The sequence below is a fragment of the Acanthisitta chloris genome, unplaced genomic scaffold (genome assembly GCF_000695815.1).
Source record: "Acanthisitta chloris isolate BGI_N310 unplaced genomic scaffold, ASM69581v1 scaffold25290, whole genome shotgun sequence".
Lineage (NCBI taxonomy): Eukaryota > Metazoa > Chordata > Aves > Passeriformes > Acanthisittidae > Acanthisitta > Acanthisitta chloris.
In genome coordinates, this window is record NW_008652727.1 from 65540 (window position 1) to 87614 (window position 22075).

Here is a 22075-nt window from a genome sequence, read left to right on the forward strand (position 1 = left end):
ATATATTCCAGGCAGCAAAACATGTGGGGCAGCTCTGCTCGAACTCTCCTTTATCATTCCTGTAATTTCCCATCTTTGCACCTGCACCTGCACTGGTGACCATTGCAGTCACACATATGCATCCTTATTACATACATAACTCTTCCTTCAAGGAGTCTTTTCTCTGATCCTCACACATTCAGGACCTATTGCTGTCTCCAGTGGGGCTTCACTTGTACAAATCTACCCAGTGCAAAGGCAAAGCCTCAAGAGCAACTGAGGTGCTATCTGTGCCCTGTTTTCCCCCTTAGGGTTGAATAGGCAGTAGCAGAACGAGAACCAGCAGATTGTTCAAGGGTTTCAGGCTAAGGATTCCTGAGCAGGATGGCAGCAGCAGTGCAGGACCTTTCAAGAAGTGAAGGTGACTCCTGGAGCCACAGACAAGGGCAGGGACTGACTGACTTTGCTCCATTTGGCTTCCCTGTGGAGAGAGGCTCCTGTTTGCAGCCTAGAGGTAAATGTCCTCAGTGAGACCCACCAAGGGTTGGGTTTGCATGTTAGCCTTAACCTGAGTCCAACATTGAAGCAATACAGGATACTGCAGCTTCTTTGTGTCAGCAAAGACTCCCTTTGGAAAAGATATTGTTCAAAGTACCATTCAACTGTGAAATAATCAAATACTTGCATAAAGTAAACCTTGTGCTAACTTTGTAGCAAAAACAGCTCTTAATAAAATAGATGCTGTCTTGAAAACATTTGAAACCTCAGGAAAACCCAGAACTCCTTCTGCCTGGAACTGTTTTTCTTGAAACTGTTTTCTTCAGTTCTTCCTTTTGTCTTTCCCACCTGCTCTCTACCAGCATGTGCCCCGAGAAGCCAGTGCTGGTGCCCAGTGGTGGGAGAGGCACAGCACCAGTAAGGCTGGTGTTCAGCATATCCCCTTTCGCCTGAGGTGTGGAGAAATGGAAGTGAAGACAGGCTGCTTTTTCTTTCTGAGCCAGACGTCTGTGCTGCTGCTGCCTGTGCCCAACTGCTCTTCCTGGGGAAGGGGCAAAGGTGCCTCTTTATTTGCTTACACGGTACTTTGGGGCTCTGCTGTCACCTGTGTGCAGAGTCATTTGCAAACAGGCTCTATTGCTGAGGAGCAGAAGTGTGTTTTTTTCAAACCCTAAGCAGATTTATAGTCTGGTTTCCTGTCAGATCTTTGCATTTTCCTCCTCAGCCCCTCCCAGTCTCTGACACACTTTTTCTTACTTTCTGTGCAGCTCTTTGCTCACTCCAACACCACTGCACTAGCTTCCTTCATTCCTGATTCTTCCTAAACTTTAGTACTTTAGGGGCCAGAGGGAGTTTTGCTACTTGTGTTTCCTTTACTTTTCAACAGCTGCAGAGCACAAATAACCTCTCCAAGACTCCTGGAGAGACGACTGCATGGAGGCAACGTAGAGAGTTTCAGCCTGCAGCAGCTGCAGCGAGACAGCCTGGTCACTCATGAGCACCCAAGGTAAGGAAAGCAGCTGTCAAAGCAGCTCCACCTCCCTCCTGGCGAGCACAGCACTTGACTCTGATCACTACAAGTTCCACTTTCACCTTTTTTGTGTTGATTTTCAAGAGTATGTTCCTTTGAACATGGTTGTGTTTGCGCCTCCCTTGCCCTCAACAGATCTCGTTGTACTTTGCGTGCGCCGATACTTGGAGCTCAGGGTTCAGGGAGGCAAACAGGCAGTAGCTGGAGGTGCAAACATGTTCTTAAAGTAAGAATAAAAAAAAAAAGAGTGTTGGAGTTCTAGAGCATAGAGATGAAAGGATTGATCATCGGCACTGCTCTCCAGAGGTTTTTTTTTGTTCTACACATAGTGTGTTGTGCCCTAGTCTTTTCTTTAAATCTCTTCACTGAGATTTTTTTTCTGTGAACGGATAAAATCTTTCTTCTTTTTTATTTAATATTTTAATTTGTTCTTCTTATTCTTTTCTCAACCTTAATGTATCTCTTATTATCTTTTGTGCCACCTTTTCTGGCTGTTTTTCATCAAGCTTATTTTCTGTGTGACAAATATTTCCCTTGTTTGTCCCTTTTCTTTCCCTCTGCCTTCTCTTTCTTGCCTGTGCAATAGACTGTACATCCTCCCCCAGATTCTTAATCTTTCTCTCCTTCCCCTCTGTCGGTTCCTTCTTGATCTTGTGTTCCCCTTTCCTATAGCTCCTCTAGCTTCCCACATGCACTCCTACTTCCTGCTCCATCCTCTCTCTCCTGTGCACACTGCTGCCCTGCCAAGTTCATGTTGCCCACACAGTGGTGTTGCCTCTCCACTGGGTTGTCCTTGCACACACATCTCTTTTGTGTGTGTCCCTTTCATGTACATGTGCATATTTACAGTTTTGGGGATGCATCCCAAAACACAAGACTTTCACACCTACATAGCTTCCTTCCACTTCTCAGACTCATATTTAGTCATTCACATCAAATAACCACTGTCATCCTGTCTCTTTGTCTCACAAACAGAATTTTAACACCTATAACACCCCAGAGTTTCCTCTCCCCTCACAAATACAGTCTGCCCTGAATTGTGTATTCTATCCCTGCTCTTTCTACCATCCCACTCCTTCCTATCTCCTTACCACAACTCTCCATCAGGTTTCTCTATCTGTTTTTATCTTGATGTCTCATTCATCATGGGAGGAACTACTGAGGCACATGGGCTCACTCTCTGCTGCCTTAGCATCCCTGCTGTGTACCTGCAGGGGAACTGGAGGAAGTATTGCAGTGTCTCAGCTCCTCTTTCCTCTGCAGATTATGCAAGCTGCAGCAGAGGAAGTGCTTAGTGATGGGACTGAAGGTAGATGAAAGAATGGGAGAGCACAATCCAAAACTTTTTTGGAAAACTGTAAAAATAGTTCTAGTTGAACTGACAGAGAGTAGGTTTAGATTAGATAGTAGGAAGAAATTCTAATTAATAAATGAGGGTGGTGAGACACTGGCACAGGTTGCCCACAGAAGCTGTGGCTGCTCCATCTCTGGAAGTGTTCAAGGCCAGGTTGGATGTGGCTTGGAGCAACCTGAGCTAGTGGAAGGTGTCTCTGCCCATGGCAGGTGGGTTGAAAAAAGATGATCTTTAAGGTTCCTTTCCTTCCAACCCATTCTGTGATTCTATGATAAGCCTTCTTACTAAACTAAAATGAACTTTTAAACTTCCTGTCCCAAAGCAGAACTTTTGTTCTGACACTGGTGTGGTTTTTGTCCTGCTCATTCCAATGGGATTCCAGTTCTTCTCAGAGGTAGAAGTTCTCAACTCTAATGCTGTAGTGGGAGTAGCTTTCCTCCTAGGATCTGGAAACAGCTCATTTCTTTTACACCAGATATATTGGTGAGTCACCAAGATCAGGAATGGTTCGAAACTGCACCTGAGGACAATATCTGGTATTATTCCTTGCTTAAATTTGTAAGCTTTGAATCAGATATGACAAATAAGTACATTTCTTTGATGAAGCTTTTTAGCCTCACCTTCTTGCTCAGGATTATTGAGACTGAAGATTTATTTCTCTGGATGTTCTAATGTGGGCTTTTGGGGACTGAGTAAGGATCACTTATTAAACTCAGCTGAATTAATAAGAGAATTATTATGTGGGAGAATTCTCTTAGTGATCTGTCCTGCTGTCTTCAATAGTCCATCTCCTTAGGAATGAAAGGAGCTGAATTTTACTTTTGCATTTATAATATATCCTTCCTGATTCAGAGCTAGAAAACTGTGGCCTTTGAGCTGTGAGCATTCTCTGCTGAATACAGAAGCAGGTGCATTAAAATATCTTAGATATTCTTCTAAGTCTAGAACAATAAAATAAGAGATGTTCATTTTATACAGAGAGGTCTAATATGACTCTTACTCTGTTACACCTCATCTTATGATGTGAGCAGCACTTGTGTCCCTTTGAGTCATTCTGCAAAACCTGTTGATTTTATGTTTTGATTTTTAGTATTTTGTGCCCCCGGTACTGGTTCTTTTTGTAAAGGCTTGGTTTCTCCCAGGAATAAATTGGCTGAGACAACATCTCTTCTCTCTCTTTTCTTCCTTCTTCTTTCATGCCGTGATAGTTTGCTGCATGTTGAGTTAAAAATGGGCATTGTCAGAGTTGGGTTGTGACATTTGCAAGGGAACCTAGAGCCAGAAGTTATTTTTTTGTGTGTGGGTCTAGTTTATTGAATCATGTGTCTAGCACAGGAGACATTTCAGCTGGAAGGAGCCTGGAAACTTTCTATCTTACCCAACAAATTGCTGTATCGAGAGAGCCAACCTTAGAACAGAAATTCAGAATCATGTGTTTGACTCCCTGTTCTTATGCAAATAGCTACTTCCAATTAGACTTAACTCTGAATTAAGAGAACAGTAAACTTTCACCATGTGTGGAAAGAGAGAACCACATGACTGCATGTATCTGTTAAAATGAAAGGCAGTTTGAGCCTTCTCTAGATGGATGCATCTCAAATAACTGGGATATGCTGGAGAAATCTCAATGCCATATACCAAATGACCTATGGTTGCTTGGTGAAATTTTTCATCAGGTATATGGAATGATTGCTTTTGTTCTGACGCTCTGTGAAATTTATAGAGATGCTTTGATCTCCCAATATTATGCTTCTATTATTGAGAGAGAGCAAGCTACCCACTTGCTAGGCGATATCCCAACTCTCCCTCTGATATTGAAATGTAGGTTTCATGAAATATGAATCTTTCACTTAGATGTGGTCATTAAGTTGTGTAAGTGATGGTGGAGTTTGACCTATGGCAGTTTTCTCTGTCAGTAGCCTCCACAGCACTCTAAACTTGAAAGAACAAGGAATATGGGTCCAGGCCTTGTGATTTTCGAACTGGAGGGTAAGACCATAAACCTCACCAAGTTTAGTCAAGTTTTGCCACTGGTATCAGAGAGAAATCCTTTCTCTCTTGTCTGTTCTGTCCCTGCTGTCTGTAGGATTTCCCTTTGCAGAACTCTGTCTGCTTTGCTGCAAATACATCTGCAGTGAATCTGCAGTTCCTTTTTCCAGAAGAAATGATAGGGTTTTCTCAGGTGTACATGTAATAAGATTCTCCATCTCCTCCCTTCCCCCAAGTTCTCTCTTAAGTACTGCCTTCACCCTCTAGGCTGGGTCAGTTATTTAATGGCAATGAACATTTTCAGGAAGGTAACCTTTCTGCTTGTGATTTGTTCAAGGACTCTGGAATTATAATGGTTGCTGTCAAATGTATATAATTGGTCTCTGTGGCACACATCCAACAAATGATAAAAGCTTCTTTCCCTCTGCTGCTTTAGTCTGTATTCTCTCCCTGTATCACCCTCTCCCTCTTGCTTCTCTCAAGCAAGAGGAGAATACAGTGCCAGACTGTTTAAAGTGCAGATTGAGAAAACAGCACATCTGCCATATGCCCTGCCATGGAGTGTCCCAGCTGTGGGCAGTGGATTACTCCTTGGCTGGAGGTTGGCACACTGACCTGAGTTAGACAAGAAAGGTCTTCTCTGCACTTTGATTTTGATCACCTCTCTTGCTTCATGATCTTCTGCTAAATATTTGGACTCTAGGAATGGTGATAGTTTGTGATAGTGCCATATTTGTGCACATGCCACGAATTCACATGCTTAATGATGTACATGGAGTGCATGTAACATTTTACCAGTGGGTAAGGACTTTGTACTTATACAAAATGCAAACACAGAGGATTTTTTTTCACAGCTCTTTAAAGTACATTACTAATAGCACCAAAAGTTGTAAACATGTTGTACACTGTGTGTTATCAGTGCTGAATGTGTAGTGAAGAGACTATTCCTGTTATGTTAGTCCTGCAAAACCTATTTTATCTTCAGGGCTAGATGGGGCATCACTTTCTAATGCTGTCTCCTTCAGTGAATCTGTTCAGCAGCTCAAGAGGAAAGAGAAATTTGTCAAATCTCACTGGAAATCTATCAGAAATGTCAAACGAAACGCTGTAACATTCTGGTTTTGTCAAAAGGATAAATGCATATACAGCTGTGTATGTGATATTATTTGTAGTAATTTTTGCCTCAGTGAATTTATCTGTGTGAAGTAACTTGGTATAGTATTAAGAGATATGTTTGTTCTGGTCCCTGAGGCTAGTTTGGCCTTACACAAAGATACTTGTTATTTACCCAAGTCAGCCCTGGGTTTTGTAGTTCAGGGGAGAAATCCAGCTCAAGTGCAGCCAAGGAAAGGATTCCCACCAGCCTCCTGGGCACTGGGTGTTAGCTGGCAAATGTTCCTCAGCTTGTAATTGAGACACTGAAGAGTAAATGTAACATAAGGTTTCTGTTTAAACTGGGATAAGGATTTTTTTCCCATTTGAATGCAGAAAAAGCTGTATGCTAGCAGTACATATATGGTTCTCATTAGCAGTTAATGGATTGTTTCCACTTCATTTTTATAGCTCTATATGTGTATAAACATTTCTAATCGAGCTGTGCCCATACTTGAAATCAGTATGAGTATACTTAATAGCTTGTTACACACGTTCCATATATTTGAGCACAAAAGTAAGTTCCTCCCAGGTTTGAAACACTTAATAAAAAAACCTTTCAAATATTTCTCTCTGGGAATTCTGAATCCTGAGCAAACTGGGAAAACACCCAAAAGGTTGCTTCAACACTTTCTAAAGGTTACACCAAATACTACAGTTAAAATGGGGATTGAAACTTTTATCCTTGATCATGAACTGAAAGATTATCCTAGATTCATAGATTGTTATGGGATTGGAATGGAGCTTAGAGATCATCCAGCCCCAACCCCCTGCCCTGGGCAGGGACACCTCCCACCAGAGCAGGTTGCTCAAGGCTTTAGCCAACCTGGCTGTGAACACTGCCAGGGTTGGGGCAGCCACAGCCTCCCTGGGCAACCTGGGACAGTGTCTCAACATTATCACATTTAAAAGATGATTTGAAGGCTTTTAAAATCTCAATTAAAATACCAGTGACCTCCACTACTCGCTGACCAAACCGGTCCCTTGCATGAAGTCTGTGTTAAAGAGAGCATTTCCTCCCTGGCTGCAGTTTTGCATGGATCCTCACTGAAGTCTGTTGGTGCATCCCAGATTTTTTACAAGCACAAATCACAGTGTCTATCCAGCAGCTGCTTCCTGCATCTCTATTTCCTGTTTTTTTCTGAATCATGGAATTAATTAGGTTGCAAAAGACCTTTAAGATCATTGAGTCCAACTGTTAACCCAGCACTGCCAAATCCAATACCAAACTGTATCTCTGAGTGTCACGTCAAGGTAGTTGCCATTCCATATGTTTTTTGTAGTTTATAATGAGGTAGTTAGTGAGATCATCAAACTCATTTCACTAATGATTTGCACTGACTGAATATATAAAATTCAATACATTTTTCTCACCTTCTTTACTACTGCTAAGCTGATTTCCTCCTGAGAAAACAAAACAAGCTTAAGATTCTTCCCTGCTACTACACTGCTCATCTTCCTTCACAGTTCCTGCCAAAGTAAGTCAGAATAAGTCTCGATATTTGATTGTTTAAAAAGATTTTTTTGTGTGTTTCATCCTTTCAATAACATATTCCTGTATTTTCAGTTAAATATTTCTCAGGAACACCCAATACTAACATGTTGTAGAAGGTTTAATTTCCTTCTCTCTTTTATTCTCTCAGTTTGGCAATTTATGCCATGAAATATGTCAATGCAGCATGAAACAAAAGATATTTAAATTTTTGGATAGAAGAGAGTATATTTTCCTTTTGCTTGAGTTGTTTGGAAAAGATGAAGGAGTTTTACATTTACTGTAAGTCTGGAAATGCTGAATCTGTTGGGGTTTTTAATCTGCAAGTCTGTGGCCTGAAGGAAAAGTGATACTTGGGTATTTTCACATGGAGCATTACACTACAGAATGGTGGGTTTGTGACTCATTCATATCCATACCAGGAGCAGCATCCAGGCAGTTTTGCTGGATTAAATCCTATTGACAGCAACATCTTCACTGAATCACTGAACAACCAGGGCTGCACACCTGGGAGAGTGGTGTCTGGCTCAATACTTGCCTTAGAACATATGAGAATACAATATCAGGAAGGATGAAACTTTTTCACCTGCAAGGAATTGGAAAATTCTAGGTCTGAGACAGAAATGATCAGAGTTTGAATGTCCCTTTGAAAGCTGTGGATTTAATGACAAGCTCCTGATATACTGTAGAACATACTGCAATGCAGAAAAATGTAAACTCATTGCAACTGCATCATTATAACATTATAACTGTGCAGAAATCTAAGGCTGTTTGAGCAGGATAGTATTAGAAATCTTTTGATGCATTTAGAAATCTTGGCTATTAAATAGCTAATGCTCAGATCTGGATCTAGTAGAGTCTCTGCACAAAGGGACTGAACAGTAAAGATGACTTGAATGTTCAACTACTGAGAGGAAAGAACATGAGAAAAGGCAGAGGGTGGTTTGTTACTGCTCCTTTGGTCCTCGCAGGACACTCCAAATTCTCTCTCCCTTCAACCTGACCAGTTTGTCTGACTCACCTCAGTTGTCTTGTTTAATACCTCCTTCCCTCTTCCTCTCTGATTCTGATTCCCAGCCCATATATGGGAGTTTCATCAGATGAGAGAAAGTAACTGACAAACTTCTCTCTATTCAACATACTTTAGAGCTGAAAGTATCTGTCACCTGCAGATTGTGACTGATCCTAAGGGAAATGAAGTAATGCATCAAGCACAGCAAATGGAAAAAAGATCTGCAGGAAGGCAGAGACAGGCCATTGTGCTTTACCAAGGGTTCTGACCTCACTGACACAGTCATATTTTCATCTGGGATATTCTTCCACTTCTTTTCTCTTGTGAAGAATGCTTGACACTACAGCTGGCTGTACAGGTTGTTCAGGTTGTTGTGGTGGGTTTCAGGCAACATGGTCCAAAATTGATCCTCTAATCCTGCGTGTAGAGTCAGATTTCTGCCCAGCTTCTCCTTCCCCTCATGTGGAGGCAGTGAACTCTGTAGTCTCAGACCAGAATTTCATTCTGCCATGACTTTGCCCTTACACAAGCCCAGGAAGAGATGAGCACCTGTCTGCTGTCCAAACCAGCAATCCTTATTTCCTCCAGAGAAAAACAGTGAGTGCAGTGAACATCTGATGGTTAGATGTGGGTTCTGAGCCACCAGCTGGACCGTTTGTCCTGAAAAGGAACAGCAACATTTTTGGCTAAGTGCTAAAAGTTTGCATATGAGGATCCAAAAGGAGCATATGGTTATTGCTTTAAACTTGCCTTAGTCTTTAAAAATCTGCTTTGCCAGAATTATCCATTTCAGATCCTCAAAGTGTAGAGTGAGAAAGTTTAACTCCCTTTCTCTTTTCCTTGCTAGGGTGAGTGACATCATATATATTAGAAAGAAACAGAGTTATTTCAGGAATTTGAACTGGGATAAGTCTGACTTACAGACTGACATCCCCACTCCACTGGAGATACCAGGGGCTGTGCAACAGTTTTTTGAAGAAAGCTGTTAGTCCTTACTCAGCAGCATCACCAGCACTGCTCAGAAAATGTCCAGTGTTACCCAAGCCAGTCTTGGCTGTAACATGTCTGGGTTGTGGATGTTTGCTGCTGCAAGGGAATGATCATGAAATAGCAATGTAAAGTTGTCCTGATGCATATGAATAACCAGGACAAGCACTAACCAAGTCCTTTTTACCCCAGGATGTTGTCATCGAGAGCAGCCAAGGGGCCTGCCCACTCACACAGTTACTCCTAAAGCTTTTCTAGCAGTCCAGGAATTATTAATTAGCAGTTGCTCTCAGGACAGGTCCTGTAAACACTTCCTCCCACACTGACTTGCTGTGAACAATTTCAGAGTGAGTCTAAGGAGAAAGTAGAGTTTTGTGGTTACTGCAGTTCAGCAGCCCTTGCAGAGCTCTCCCACGGTAGCTGCCCACTTCTCACCGAGTCCTCTCTGTGGTGATGTTCTGTATCATGTTCTCCCTCACCAAGGCAGCTCGTGGAGCAACAGTAGACACCTGTCCCTGCCTTCAGCTCAGGGAACTGTGCTGCTGTGCAGGGAAGAGTTCTAGTAACCCTCTCCTGCAGGCATGGTGGGCAAAGTCAGAGCAGGAGCTCCTGATCTCTTAAGAGCTCCGAAGAGAAGGTGGCAGAGGTAGCTCACAGTAGACAGAATTTGGCCCAGTAATGCCAAACTCAGTGCTGATGTCAGCATAGGACATAGCTTCTAGGAATGCTAATAATGAAAAGGCTGGACACATTCCTAGTTGAAGAGGCTTTTTAAATTCTCCATATGCTTGCTTTAAAAAAATGCCTTTAATCTTTCTGATGTTTGCAGTACCCTGGAGAATAATGAGAGTTCTTTTCTCAGTTGTGAGTGTATTGCTTTCACAGGATTTGAAACACTTGCTGACCCAAGTAGCTTATGACAAAACAGGATTTTTAATTCAGATCCAACTTGCTCTGCCTTGCTTGTTTTTCTAATCCAGAGTGAACCTTATCTGTTGTTATTTTGTGTCGATGCTGCACCATGCTGGAGTAATTACTGCCAAGGAGGACAGAAGGGCCTTGCTATCAGAGGAGGAAACCTGTGAACACAGCATAAAATATCTGAAACACAAGTGGAGGAAAGCAGGAGTTAAACTGGCTCCTGCATACTTGTTTTGTTTTACGCTTGATGTTCCATCCCTGTGCCTAATTCTTCAGTCTTGTCTTCCGTGGTGACTTCGTTAGCAATGAGATGCTAATTAAATTTCATATTTACGATTAGAAAATAAAATCATTGGACCTTTTTTAAATAGATTTTTATGAGTTTTGGCTCAGTTAGCTGAGTCAGCAGCGTGGATTCTGCAAGGCTGAACTCACTGGCTTTGGAAAAAAAGAGAAGATAAATAGAGCAACTAATGATGAAAGGAGAGTCTAATCTCAAACCTCAGACAGTTTCTACACTGTATTAGCTTTTGAGCATAAGGAAAATAATTTTGTTTTGGTCCCTCATAGAAAGAAATACTGTTAATCATGTAGAAAGAACCCTTCTTTCATTATGTCTCAGAGGGTTCAAAGCTTACAGTTTCATCTAGTTCTTAAAATCTCAATTGTAGTTGCAGACAATGTGCTGAAAGAGATTGATGCATCAGCAGTGTTTGCCATCACCTGTTAGCTAGCAAAATATTTATTTCACAGCTACAGAAGGGTTAGCATTAGCAAGGGTAAGTGCTGACTCACAGAATCTGCCCTCTCCCCCATGGAATGTGCACTGCTGGGGAATTTATACAGCACTGGAGAATCAGAACTACTTAAACACTGCTGCCAGCCAGATTTATAGGCACTATGTAGAGCAGTTCCCTATCCATGTAAAAATTAGCACCTCACAAAGCTTTAAAGTCCCATTTTTCCAATACTTAGAATGTGAAGAATGTTCCAGTTGTGAGAAGATTTTGCAAACTGCTCAGCTTCAATGTAAGCATGAACAAAAGCCCTGATTTTAAGAAGTGTTTAACGCTCAGCAGCTCTGTGATTCATAACACTATCCTATCCCACACTCTGAGGCAAGTCTTGCAAAAATCTGGCCATTTATTTTGATGCCTAAATACCACCTGCACTCTTTGAAATCCTGACCCTAATTACGAGCTGTGCCCTTGAGTAGGAATGAGAAATGGGGGAAATCAATCCTCACGCGTGGGAGCCATTTGCTGGTGCTCATCTTGGTGTAACCTCACTTCAGACACAAATGCAACTCTGCCTTTAAAACAAAGGCTTTTCTGCACATTCTGCAAATGCTTTTGTTGTCAGCCTGTGCTAAGGAATTGTTATGCTTCAAGGCATAAGTTAGGAGAATAAAACAAAACTTTCCCTGACTTTAAGCATGTTTTCACCCTTTGTACTGTTAAACATCTAAAGAGCAGGATTTGGGTGCAAATAATCCTGCAAATCTTGCCTTTGTTATATTGCTTTTAGGTGCTGTTTTAACGCAGAGATGCTCACAGATGGAATGTAATTTTGGCATCACTTTACAGTTGTTATTTTCACAAATATTTATTTCCACTGTCAGCAGAGAATTCAGTACAATCCTCATACTTCCTACGTTGGCTCATGCTTAAGAACCACACCAGGTGAAGACAAAGAGTCAGATTTATTGCTATTTTAGTACTTTACTTCTTTGGTCTGTTCAAAAAAATACACATTAACCATGAGCTGAACTGTCCAGAGTTTCCTAATGTGACCAGAGTTTAGTCTTTTCCAATGGTTAGCTAATTCTTCTGGGATAAATTTTCCACATGAAAGCTTTACAGTATTTTCTGTCATCAGAGCAATGTACTTAGTTATGGAGAGAGTAACAGAAGATGCTTAATTCCTCCTTGCAATGCTTTGAAGGTAAAAAATACAGGATTGCCAAGTATTTGGTATTATCTCTTCCCCAAGACAGCACAAGGTCAGAGACATTCCCACTACAGAAAGAATGTACAGTCCTGTTAAGTAAAGAATCATATGATTTTTGTCTTGAATTGCTGCAGAAGTGGCTTACAGAGTCCTTCCTGCAGGATGGAGAGGGAATTGTCTCTCTGTTTCCCAGAGATTGTTTTCCTGCTTTTAATTGCAGGCCTTGCAGCAAAGCTTCTTTGGTGACATGGAATGGGGAACGAAACCCAGCAGTGTTATCTTGAGGAAAAAGGGACCTGCTTGAGGTACTCCTCAGGCCCTTCCTGCTCCATCCAGAGCACACAGCTCTGTGGCTCTGAGAGCACTTCTTCTTTGACTTTCCTCTGCAGGGGTGTCATATTTGAAAGTCACCCACAACCTCTGTGCAGAAGAAAAGGGAAGTAAGGCAGCCCCCAGAACCTTTCTGTCTGCTATATATAGACAATGAGTTTGAGAGAGAGGATGGTGGGTGTTTGTTTCCGGAGCTACGTGACACAGTCCCACGACACTGGTGCAAAGAGAGGACACAGAGCAAGAAGAAGAAGAGGAAAATGACCAGAAGGCATAAATGGGAAAAAACTATTCATACCACAAGTACAACCATTTCCATGTGAAAGGAAAACTCTTATTTCCAGCAGTAAAATATCGAGTTCCTTCAGCTTCTTGGTGAGGTTTTGTCCTTCCTAGGCCACCCTGCTGTGGTCCATTGTAGACTTTTTCTGGTGAAATTGCACTCAGTTGTCCTCTGTGTGTTTTGTGTGCTGCTGGCTCGGACATTCATGAAGCTTCAAGCAAACTTTCAAGGATTTTGTCAACAAGCAGAGCATGTTTTCCTGCCATGTTCTAAAACCTGCTGTATGAAATATTATTTTTCAACTTTCTTGGGCAGTGGTGAGGTTTTCTAACAGTATTCAAGATTGGAGTGTGACCTTTTCTGTTTTAAGAATGGCCTGTGCATTTACTGTAGGTCATTGCTGAGTTTGGAGCTTGTTAAACTAGAGCATAGTTCTCTCCTCAAATGCATTCCACATTATCCTTTGGAGAGGAGAGTATCACCTGCAAAGGGTCATTATCTGAGCACATGGAAGATGTTCTTCTATGAGTATTTTTTGTTATTTTTTTTAACTTCTGTAATATAAAAATTTCTTGAAAGTGACAATTTTTTACATAAACGGACTAAGTAGCAGTTTTGTTTGGGAGGACTACACTTCCTTCTCTGTTCTTGTTTTTTGTGACTTATTGTATGAGGTGTAATAAGAAGAGAAGTGTTACTAACACTGATAGGAATCAGGCTCTCTAGGCCAGGGTTGTGTGAGTTTCATATGTATGTACCAGTTTATGAACCTTTGTCCTTAACAGGTTCTTACACAGCTCAGTCTGTGGAAATCCCTTATGAACACTGGATCTCTGTGCCAAAGAATGTGCTGAGTTTTGTAACACAAGCAACATTTCCTGGCACCTAACCAGTCACCAAATCCATTTGCATCTTTCGGCAACTTGAACCTTCAATTCAGGACTCATCCTAGACACACAGGACTGTGCACTTGCCCCCAGCTGTGCCTCCTCCACCTCCTGAGCTGGTGAGAATCTCATTATCAATTGTAGAAACAGAGTGAGTCATACTCAAGAAAAAATTAACCTGGGACCTAGTAATGACTTCTGAGCCATTTGTTGGACCAGCATTGTCAGGAGCCATTGGCAGCCCGAGGATGACAACTTCTGGTTTAGATCTTGGCTTTTAGCACACATGAGTTGAAAGGAAATGCATGTATCAGTAGCTGATGCCCAAGAACAGAAGGGCAGCTCCATAAACATATTTGTACTACGTTAGCACAGCGATTTCTGCTGCCCTCCTCATCATCATGCGTAACAGGATGGAGCACGTGGAGATTAAAGCATTTGTTAAATGTCAGGAGCTCAGCTCTGCGCTGCTACTTGGCAAATCCTTTAAAATAGATGCACTAAAGTCCTGTGGTAAATTATTTATTTAAATTATTGTGCCATTATCTTGATTTGCATGCTCAGAACTAACACTAATTTCTAATGTATCAGGCTCTGTGGCAGGTCCTGCCCTATTTATCTGTTCATTTGCTTTACATCCCACGTTCTTTCCCTTTGCCTTTACTCTGAGCCCTTTCCTTTTTTTATCTCTGTCTCACTTCTGTTCCTCACTTTCATTCTTTTGAGTTCCCCTTTCTCTAACTTTCTTTTTCTTTTCCTGTTCCCTTTTTTATATTTCCTTTTCCCTTGATCTCACCATTTTTCACCCTCAAATCTTGTTTCTCTTTCCCCTCTTCACTTTTTCCCTCCATCTCTCATTGTTCACCTCTCTCATTTCCCATTTGCTCTTACATATATTTTCACTGAATAATGGTAGTATGGAAAGTTTCTGAGATCTGGGTATCAGATTCTTAAACAATGTGTGGAAACAGAATAACATCCATCTAATCACCAGTTTAGACTGGGACAAAGCTTTCTCCATGAGCCCTAGAGGGAAACTAAGTGACTAGTAGTGGCTGGAAAGCAATCTTAGAGGGCATTCCAAGGTGGAAGTATAAAATGGGGGAATGGAGTTTTGAACAGAACATTTTCCATGCACTACAGAGGAACTAGATTTCTAAATTAAACTACTAAGCCTAATTCAGACTGGTGAGATGAATCCACCCCCCAGATTTGCTCCTCTGTCAGAAGTGCTTAGACACTGAGTGGGTTACTGACTGAGCAAGGAACTGCTTCACTGTGTGTAGAAAATAATGACACACAGAAAAATGCCAGTTGTCAAAACATCATCTAGGCTATTTTTAGAGGAGGATTTTTCCATTTTCTTTGTTTATTATCAATAATACATGTTCTGCAGCCAAATCTGATTGGATGCTGCATGCTGGAGGTAGCACAACCTGCTGCTGGTTTGCCATTGAGACAAAATTAGTCATTTCCTTCCTGTGAGATCAGGTGACAGGAGCTCTGAGGTTCTAAAGCTGCCAGACTTGTGGAAGACTAGACTAGATCCTCTCAGCAGGAGGAGTGCAAAGTGGGAAACACAGGTCTTTGCCTTTTATGAAACAGAAATCATTACAGGATCCTAATAAGTATTACTGCACTCATTAGGGTCTTTTCAACAATATTTCATTGGGCAAAACAATGTTCTTAATGTGTAAGTAGGTTTTTTCCTCCAGAAAGTGATAGGTATTGTATAGGATTTCATTTACAATTTCAAAACAGACAAAAACTCAATGGAGTAAATGTGGAATTCAGTGCAAACATTGTTCAGCCCTTGGGCAATATCTCCCTGCAATATTGAAACCCTGTCTGGCTTCGTTGCACACAGTGTTTTCTGGTTTAGGTGAGACTAAGCAAACTGTTGGGTGTCCTGACCAGCAATACTAATAATTGATCTCTGCTTTATGTATTCATTACCCGTTTTTTTGTCTTTTGAGATGGAGTTTTATATGGATCTGTTCTTAAGAAAGTAAATAAAGACAAAGAAAGAGGTAATTAAAGAATGTTCCTAAAGCATAAATTCTTCTGACCTCCTTCTGTTAGGACAGGAGTAGTGATTAGACATAAATCTCTGATTTATTCCACCACTTGCTTTTTTTTTCCAAGGGAGCTATTGATATTGAGATATTGAATGAGTAACATGATAGAATTCATTTCTTTTTCTCTCACTTGGTTGTTGGTCTAACAGTTATAAAAGGGAAGGGAATTTTCTTTCTCTCTTCTGAAGTCTGAAGAATATCCCTCCAGAGCTCTCTGAACTAGTTAAGGAGTTTGTTTTGGTTACTTCTATCTCTCTTCTGTTCAGAAAATGGGACTAGTATTTATGACTGTGGCTTCACTGAAGATCTAGCTGTGCCTCCCTGAAGCCTTGCAGGTCTGCTAGTGTTTGGGGTGTCTTTTGTAGGCTCTGGGTAACCGAGATAGACTCAGTGGAATTGAATAGGAGACTTTTGTGCAAAAATAATCCTATTTTGTGTTTAAAGCTTCCTGCTCTTCTATTACTTTTAATATCTCTTATTCTATAATTTTCTTTTCTATTTTGTTGAAAGTGTGGCATTGAGGAAATTGGTCGAATCTTTTGCATAAAGAGAGAGTTCTGAGATATACACAATGGTTCTTTTCATATACATCACAGTGACCTAAAGTAGGGCCCATCCAACAGTGCTGCTGCCTTCAGAAACTGTTTTAAGACCTGCAGAGTCTGAAGGGATAAAACTACATTAATACTAAATGTTTTCCTAGGGCTTTCCCATCCTCCTTTTCTTGGCCCTCCCATCTTGGTGGTTCCATGTGCTTTGCAGTCACTAATTAACAAGTCCCACCTTGGCATAAATATCCCTATTACCAGCCTTATTTTCAGGTGAGGACAATGAGGTAGAAAGGATGAATATAAAGTCCAAATTCTTGAAGGCAGGTGAAGACACTGTCTCCTTTCCTCTGGAAATCCAGATTTAGGCACCTGTATGGAAAAAACTTGCAAGTATAGGTAAGCAAACTTAATTTTCTTTATCACTGTTTAAGCCTTTTGAAAGTGGTTTTCAGTAGCAGAGAGCAGCCAACATCATTTGAATCTGCTGGTATTCAGCATTTCAGGAAGCCTGGAGGGCACCCAGAGCTCTCCTGTCCTCAAGCAAAGGAATATAATTTCCTTATCACACTTTCAACTGTGACTTTCCTCTAAAAATTAAAAATAGCTTTAAATCCCTTTGTGGTTTTGTGGTTCTCTGATACTGCAAATCTGCACATATCCACACAAGCAGCTTTTGAGAAAATCACCCAGTTGTTGTACTTTGTCATGTGAGGAGCTGTACAAACCTGAAGCAGAAAGGGCATTGCCCCACAGAATCTGGGGATGTGCATAGAGAGAGGATGTAATACAACATCCTCCAAATGCTCAGGGTAATTATATACACAATTTTAGAGTGCTACTTTCATCCTTATTTTTGATGTTTTGTCTATAATTCTTTCCTGGTTTAGAGACACATATTTAGTATTTAACAGAAACTTTTGGGTTTATTCACTTGTAATTTGCAAAACGTTTTGTGTGCTGTGGTTTCTTTTTAAACTCTGCCAGTCTGTGAACATCTGTGACAAATGCAGAAGTCCAAAACACTATAATAGATTAGCCCTTCCAAAATAAACTTCCTCCTGCTTTTCAGTAGGGAGACAAACTCCTGTTTTCATGTTTCACAAAAGAGATATCAGGAGTTCAGAAAACCCAGCCAAAACCCACATTTGTAGTCTGCTACACGGTGATGCCTCAGTCTTGACAGGCTGACAAGGATTCAGAGCAGGGGCATGCAAATAATTAAACAGCTGAAGGGTTAATTTCTGCACCATCATGAAACAAATCACCAAAAAATGAAGCTTTAGATGTGACCTGATGATAAGCACTTTATAGAACCCCTGGGTCTGCAGCCTGCAGGCTTTATTCCCTTGATCAGTGGAGAGTGTCACTGACATATGAGAGTGTGGAGCCTGAGTGAGAACAGAGAGCAGCTTTAACTGCAAGGTGCTTTGTTCACCTGAAAAATATAACACAGACAAAATAGCAAACATGTAGAGCTATTCATATATGTGCAACAGCCAGGAGAAGGATAGGCCCTGGGAGAGGAAAGGGGATGAGGAGAGCACAGTGTTTCTTTTAGTGCAAAAAGGGATTCTCTCTTTTATTAGCTTGAGTCTACAGAGATCTTTCGAACAGGTGGAACTAGCTGAGATTATTACTGGATTAAGCTCTCCTGCTGTTAAAAGCTGTTTTGTGTACTAACTACCAAAAGGAGCAGCAGGAGAGCAATTTTTTATCTGCTGTGGTGATTCTGATTTCTTTTTAGTTAATGTCTGTTGAAGCCAAGCCAAGTCTGTGACTTCACACCTGTGATTTGTAACGGATGCAATAGTATTCCCATGACATATCACAACTCCTGAATGTGTTAGGTTACAGCTCCAGAGGTGCTGGAATCAGGAAGTAGATAATGGTAATGAAGGTCAGATTAACTGAGTGATTACACATCTGAAAACATTTTAAAACTGTCATTTTTAATTTGATAAATGAAAACAACTTTTCTGTAATATCATCATAGAAGGAAGGACAGAAACAGGGGATAAGGGCTTTGAAATGCCTAGAAAATGCAAGTGCTGCTGAAAATCTTTTAAAATTAAAGCCAGGAATACAAAACCTTTATTGGTTTCCCACTGAGTTTCAGTTGTTACATCTGAGGTTTTGACCAGCACACCAAAATTTCAACCAATCACAAGCTGTTTATTTCCTACCAAACGTTATATTAAATACTAAATCAAAGAACTGTTTGCTCACTAAGAGAGGAGTTGCACTAATATCAGCTGCCCACTGCTATTTTCTCTGGAATGGCTCCACAGGACAGTGGAGTTATGTGAGGGTTGTACTTAGACCAGCCTGACCAAAGAAACACCACAAAGGCAACTCCTGAATCTCTGGGAACAAGAGGAATGCTACTTGTTTCACATCCCTGAGACACGATGAACAGCACAGGGACTTAGGACAGAGCTTAGCTGTGATTCTGGCAGGGCATTCCCAAGGTGGAAACCCAAAGAAGAAAGCAAGAGGGTTCTGACAGTCCAATCTGGCAGTGAAGGACCACTCCTGAATGTCATTTCTCAGGACTTGCTCCTGAAAATAGACTGTATTGAACAGGAGTTTGCCACCAGAAACCTCCTTTTAAAATTCTTAGCCATTCATGCAATATTCTTATTACTTTCCCATTAAGCATTATGTCCCCAAAATAACAGTGTGGATATATTATGCCCATACACGAGGGACTATATGATAAAGGTATTTTTAATGTCAGGTAAAAAAAAAAAGAAGTATTCACGTTGAGAATTACGCTGATGAGTGAACTCTTCTTGGAATCATTTAATGGAGAAATCCCTTACTAATGTCCTGAGGGAACTGCTGACAGTGTGCAGTAATTTCTGGTTCAGTGCAGCAGATTACAAGATATCTTGCATTTTATGAAACTCAGGCAAGTGCCTCCTTGGCACTCCCAGGTCCATCTGTGAGCTCCCTGGTGTGCACCCAGAAATTAAAGGGCCTGCAACACTCCCTTTTTTAGCTGCAGTAGATAGTTGTGGCTGAAAGATCACTGAGGTACTCTGTGACCTTCTGCTTTCCCTGCCTTCTACTCCCCAAAGTCCATCTTCTCCAATTATGTAGTGTTTTTTAAATTCCCCTTTGAAGTGAAACACAGTTATTTCCAGAATAAGTGGTGGAGAGTAAGGTTCATGAGAATGTGTGTGGTCTTCAGATGAAGCTCTTTCACCTTTAGCATTCCTCCCACTGCTACCTGCTTTATAAAGCTAGTTCTATTGTTTTACCTTTATTCTGCTCATTACTGCAGTGTCATCTTTACCACATGTAAATACTGGCGTTCAGTGAGAATTTCATCCAGCTTTTATGAAGTTCCTAAGACCAGGGAGATTTTTCCCCTAACTCCAGCCATGCCCCTGTGATTCTGGACCCCATTGAGCAGCCTTGGTCTTCCTGACCCTCTTAGGAATGTTGTCTCTCCCAGAACATTTAATAGCAGTCACTGGGGTAATGAATCTACATGCAAGCACCAGAGCAAAGGTGGAGTAAGTCATTCCTAAGATGTGAAACGACAAATAAAAGAGCTCTGGGAGAGCTGCTGGAGCACAGGGGAAGAACAAAGCCTCTGGCAATACTCCCCTAGCCTGTCCATAGTACGAAGAACTCATCCAAATTTTTCACACAGAGATACTGAACCCCAGCCTAGGATTTTAGACAATTTGCAAAGGCTTTTAAAAGCATCGAGCAGAGAGCATGAATTTTTTTGTTTTGTAGGAATATTATGTGTTTCATTACATGAGGGCACTGACAAACACGTTATTTAGCAGATTAGCACTTCTGGTTTTATTTTTCAAAAGGAGGAATTCATAGCCCTTGGCTGTACAGTTTACAAGCTGGTTTTGCCCAGGGATGCTCAGTGTAACAGAGGCTGCTCCACAGTTCCTAAAGCTGGAAGCTAAGAAAAACAACACGTTGCTTCTGAGGTCTTTAGTTACTGATTACCAGCAAAGCCTCATAAAGCACAGTTCTCATCTCATATGACCCAAGAACTGCACATTCTTCTCCCACCACAGTCTCTGCTGAGGTAAAATAACTGGAAATAGAAGCTTATGTTCCATGTGCCACCTGGATCACAAGATCCTGTGAAAGCTAGAATGCGAAAAATAGGACTTGTTTAAAGGTTAACCTTTATTACAAAACAAAGGAGGAAAGATTTTCACAAAGTTTCTTTACTCATCAGTTCAGTACGAGTTTTGTCACCTCACTGTTCCCTGCCTCGTAACCTTCTCTAATGAGGTGGGTACAAATTAGGAGTTGGCAGGAAATTGCTTAGCAAGCACTCAGAAATCATATGATAACATTTGCATGAGTCAAGAACATTTTCAGACTGCAGTGATACAATGCTGATAGCTGCTCACTCATGCAGAGGAAGGCAAGGTCTGAGCTCACAGGTCCTTGCACTCACACCTCAGTCCATCCATACCCAGCTGCAGAAGGCAGACATATATATCTGCCTGCAATTCTGGTGTGCATTTACAGCTGTTAGCTCATCACATATATGCAGGTTCACATCAGTACAGCTGAGAGGAGCAAAGGAGGTGAGGATGAAGGCCTTCGTTGCCTACAGCAAGTATTTGCCTTTGCTCTGAGCTCTGCAGGTTCATTCCCTTCTTGCCTTGCGCTGTGCACTGTGCCCTTTGCCATGGCTTCTGTTGAGAAGAGGAATTCTCTGGCTTGTAGAGACCTTCGTGGAGTTAGCTGAGTACAGATTCGTCACTGGAGAGCAATGAGCAATAGTTCATAGACTCAAGATAGCACTTCTGTGAACTGCCACTTCCCAGATGAGCTGTAGACAGGCTGCACTTCACTTCAAACAGTTTCAATCTCAGGCAAATCCAGCATCAGTCAGAAGTGGTTCTGAGTTCATCCTATATGACATGGAAGCACAAAAAAGCACTGGGATTGAAGCTGTCCTGTTTGGTGTTCATTTGCCCACTGTTTCCCTTGTTAAGGAGGAGAGCCAGAGATGGATGACTGCCTGGAGGCACTGAAAGATGAAGAGGAAGCTTTGTGGGAGAACGTGGAATGCAACCGGCACATGCTGAGCCGGTACATCAACCCAGCCAAACTCACCCCCTACTTACGGCAGTGCAAAGTGATCGATGAGCAGGACGAAGATGAGGTGCTCAACTCACTCATGCTGCCCTCCAAAATTAACAGAGCAGGTAATCACTTTGTGAATGGCTACATCTGCATCCCTGTCTCCTTGCTGAGCCTGCAGGGAGCCTGTATCAAGTTAGAGCTTATCAAATGGAAACTCTGTATCTTATTTACAGGAGATATAATGTACAGGGATTCTGCTGATGCTATTTTGGTAACACAGACTCTTTCCAGTGCTGTGCAGACTGGAGCTTGTGGGGTTCAAATTCCCATCAAAGCCTTGGCAAATATTTCAGTTAAGAGAAGCAGCAGCCAGTGACATTCCAGGAGTAGCTTTTCAGCTGTCCTTGTGATTTGTCATGAAGGATCTGCCATCCTTACCTGATAAAGGCTGCACTGAATAATGAGTCTTTTGAAATTTCTGTTCCAGAGACCAATTTGCCCAC

General features: G+C 41.5%; 1 protein-coding gene across 1 annotated transcript in view; it reads left to right on the forward strand.

The window, feature by feature from the left end:
• The first annotated feature begins 1219 nt into the window (after window positions 1-1219).
• Window positions 1220-22075, forward strand: part of CARD11 (caspase recruitment domain family, member 11) — a 43529-nt gene continuing 22673 nt past the window's right edge. Inside the window, exons 1-2 of the mRNA XM_009078310.1 lie at window positions 1220-1483; window positions 21482-21694. Coding sequence (XP_009076558.1) covers window positions 1471-1483; window positions 21482-21694 — 226 coding nt within the window. The 5' untranslated portion in view covers window positions 1220-1470. The remainder of the gene's footprint in view (window positions 1484-21481; window positions 21695-22075) is intronic.